The sequence below is a fragment of the Agrilus planipennis genome, unplaced genomic scaffold (genome assembly GCF_000699045.2).
Source record: "Agrilus planipennis isolate EAB-ADULT unplaced genomic scaffold, Apla_2.0 scaffold189, whole genome shotgun sequence".
NCBI lineage: Eukaryota > Metazoa > Arthropoda > Insecta > Coleoptera > Buprestidae > Agrilus > Agrilus planipennis.
The window spans coordinates 489,986-493,733 of record NW_020439010.1 but is presented as its reverse complement, the minus strand read 5'-3'; the positions used below and the strand labels follow the sequence as shown (position 1 = coordinate 493,733).

Genomic DNA, 3,748 nt, shown 5'->3' with positions numbered 1-3,748 from the left:
AAAACATCTTAAAAACATTTGGATATCTATATTTGTTAATTAATTTGTTTCCAACTAAAATAAAATAGGAGACGTTGTTAAGATGTTTTTGACATAGAGGTTATCCGTATTTTTTCATTTTAGTATAATCTGGTTCCAATGATGTAATGATCTAAGTTTGAAAAGTCATGAAAAACTCGAAAGAATCTAATAGTTTTAAAAATATTCTTAAAAAAATTAATTTTCTTATGATATTTTTTTTTTGCTAAACTTGCAACCATTTTTATATTAAAAAAGAACTTTAGTACCTTGTTGTTTTACTCCATGACAACTTTTAAAATTGTTTTAAATATGCCTACATGAAAAAGAGGTTGTATTAAACGTTTAAAGTGCGTTAAATCTTATTACTTACTTGATTTACCCACACAATTATAGGGCTTCACGTCACAAGGATATTTAATTATTTAATCTTGTTATTGGTTGTTTTCTGTAGTAGTATGAATGTCGTTACGAAAAAAATTGTGTAGTATGTAAACAGACATGTGGTTTGGAAGAGCCATAGGGAAAATTAAAACTGATGATAGTTTAGCGAGGGCTCTGCCCGTGGATGTGGAGCAAACTATCACTTGTTTTTGCAGGTTCAGGTTTTTGTTTTATTTTACCCATTTTAAATTGCACCATATCAGTAACTTCTATTTTTCTTTTTAACAGGAAGGCAAGGCGCAAAGAAAGGGAAGGCATCGAAACTGGCACGTCAACCGACTCAAAATTATACTTAGAAGCAGCTGTTCTAGAAAGAAAATTGCCCGATATGGACATGAAAACATTAGTAGAATTGCCCGCTGGTCTAGATTACAATGAATGGCTTGCATCACACAGTAAGTCAGTCATATGTTTATAAACTGTTAAAAATCAAAGCATTTCAGCTCTTAAAATATGTGTATTTTATATATGTATAATATAAACAAGAAATATTGTTAAATGATTTCTTAAACGATGTTATTGCCATAACTACTGCTAAAATGAACAGGATTTTTCAAATTACTGTTTAGTTTAAATTAACAATGAAAATTTAAGCATGTGTTATTAATTTGCAAATATTTGTTAGTAATTTAATTAGTTTGGGCAATTTTTAAAAAAATTAAGGTTTTGTTAGTATTTGTTGCAATTCATATTACAGCAATGGCTCTATTTGACCATGTGAATTTAGTTTATGGGACAATAAGCGAATTTTGCACAAATACAAGTTGTCCTGATATGACTGGACCAGGCCAAAGGTTCGTGAAAACAAATAAATTGTAATGTACCCCTAATTAATTAGAATGTTTTTTGATTTACTTTTAGAACTTACCTATGGTTCGACGAAAAAGGTAAAAAAACTAAAGTAGCCGCACCTCAGTACATAGACTATGTCATGACATTTATACAAAAAACTATTAGTGATGAAAATATCTTTCCTACTAAATACGGTAAGTAAATACATAACATTATTAAAAAAGAAATAATTATTCAGATTACAAATTTTCATAATTTTTGAATAGAATCCGGATAGTAAAGGCACCAAATATTTATTACATTCATTTTTTTTTGTTGTTAAACAAATACTAAATAATACTGTCCAATTTTACATCAATTTTTTCACTTGCTTTAATAACGTGTAATTACGTATTTTGTATTAAAATTCAATCGATAGTTAACAAGTAAAAAGTACTTTTTACTTAAAAACCAGTGCAATTTCAAGTCTTATATTTTGAGGCTAAATAAGTAGCAGTATTAGATATTTGTTTAAAAAGTTTAAGACTTTTAGTTTTAGAAATAGATAACCCATGCTTATCTTACTATTATTCATTTAAACATAAAGGTATCTAAAATTCTATATTTCAAATGTCTTTTCAGCTAACGAATTTCCGTCATCGTTCGCGTCTATAGTTCGGAAGATAGTTAGACTATTGTTCCACGTTATAGCGCACCTCTACGCCGCCCATTTCAGAGAGGTGGTATTGTTGGGGTTGCATGCACATTTGAACTTGACCTTTGCGCACCTGATGGCGTTGCATCATCGTTTTTCGCTGATTGACGCCAAAGAGACCGAAGTACTTAGGGACTTAGAAATAGCCTTGCATTTATCGGACGATAGCAATCACGAATCTAGTGCACTTAACGACCCCACTGACGTGGATGGTAAAGACAAGGAATCTGAGAGCAAATCACACACTTCGGACGAGAATAGTAAGTGAAAATAATATCGATACAAGAAAAAAAAAATATTGAGTGGAGTTGCTCTCTGAAAAAAGTTTTATGCGAAAAGAATAATTGTAGTTTTTCAAGACCAATGAATTAAATAGTACAATTCCGTTTAAATGAATTATAAATACACCGCACTCACACTTGGTGAAATTTTATTATTTCCTAAAGTATCGATTAGAAATGCATATTACATAATATTTATATCTTTTATATAGATATACTTTATTCAGAGATTGGACTAATTATAATCCTGCAAGCTGCTATTTACTGCCAGTATTTAGATTATGTAATCCTCAGTAATGTATATAANTATCATCATTATTTACTGTTGTGGGCTGTAGCGAGCTTTCTTTAAGTGGAGATTCTTTTATTTCTGTATCAAGAGGTAAGGATCCTAATGGATCTTTTAAATCACCATTTGCATTCTTCTTTACCAAATTGGCATATTTTGACATCAATTCAGCTTTCTTTAGTTCGTGTACTACTCTCTCGTTCTTATATCTTTTTTCCATTAACTGAAGCTCCAGAATTTCTCTGATTGCCTATAAGATATTAATATATATTTAACTCTTAAAATAATAATAACACGAAAATAATTTGAAAGATTTTAAATTGACAAAAACAATCTAAAATTTGAATGTTTTGTTTTCTACTAATTACAACAAAATGTTTATGGATTTTCCTTACAAAATGGCAAGCTACTGAAAATAGGTAAAATGGCCTAATTGTAGACCACGGAATAATATAGACGGGGTATACACTAGAGCGTTGGAGGCTATAGAGGGATCTTGAGTCTACATTCGACTGGCCACTCATGCAAAGCACGCATAGTAAAATCATTTAAATTGTTGCTGAAATATATAGACTTATAGAGGGCGAATTTTAGATATATGTAAAATTTCGAAATTGCATGCTCAATTAAAATTATTTTGAATAATGATGACAGAATACTGTACGATTTTTCTAGGTGGTGATTCGAAGTCATAGTTTTTAAATAGTGGAGGACAATAGAGAAATTGAAACGAAATTGAGAAAAATTTGAGCGTTTCTTAACATAAACTCACTCTTTATCCTACTATAACCAGATTCCTTTTTAAGTTCGTTGTGATATTTATAGTATCTTCCAGTTGGAGGTTGAGAGAAGAGTAAGCGGTACCTTTAATGCTTAATTTACGCCGAAAGTTGCGAAAAAAAAAGTATAGACATACACACGCTTAGGAGAACAATCCGTTTTTGGAAACCCAACTATTGTGCATACATACAAATATGTACAGTACAGCTAGAGCATGTTGGACTTTTAGTGATAACGCTCGCTATCTTCTTTTTTTTTATTAAGCGAACTATTATTTATTGTTTTTACTTTTTATTATTTATATAGTAATAATAAAAAAAGTTTATATTTTAAAATACGCTCCTTGCTAACTACATTATGTATGTAGCTGTTTGTAACTGATAGATCGTACTTACCTCTTACTAGGTTGTTGACTGTTTTTCTTTTTTTTTTTTTTAAATTAAACGCCCG

The 3,748-nt window shown here is 30.1% G+C and overlaps 1 protein-coding gene across 3 annotated transcripts in view; it reads left to right on the top strand.

Moving 5' to 3' along the window:
- Positions 1 to 3,422, top strand: part of LOC108738038 (MOB kinase activator-like 2) — a 5,142-nt gene extending 1,720 nt beyond the window's left edge. For 2 of the 3 annotated variants that reach the window (XM_025976159.1, XM_025976158.1), the window contains 5 exons: positions 691 to 857; positions 1,160 to 1,256; positions 1,324 to 1,448; positions 1,876 to 2,208; positions 3,344 to 3,422. In XM_025976159.1, the coding sequence (XP_025831944.1) occupies positions 691 to 857; positions 1,160 to 1,256; positions 1,324 to 1,448; positions 1,876 to 2,208; positions 3,344 to 3,375 (754 nt within the window). In that variant the 3' untranslated portion in view covers positions 3,376 to 3,422. Of the gene's footprint in view, positions 1 to 690; positions 858 to 1,159; positions 1,257 to 1,323; positions 1,449 to 1,875; positions 2,209 to 3,193 lie in introns of all 3 variants that reach the window. The other variant, XM_025976160.1, reaches the window with a different exon arrangement.
- Positions 3,423 to 3,748: the final 326 nt, after the last annotated feature.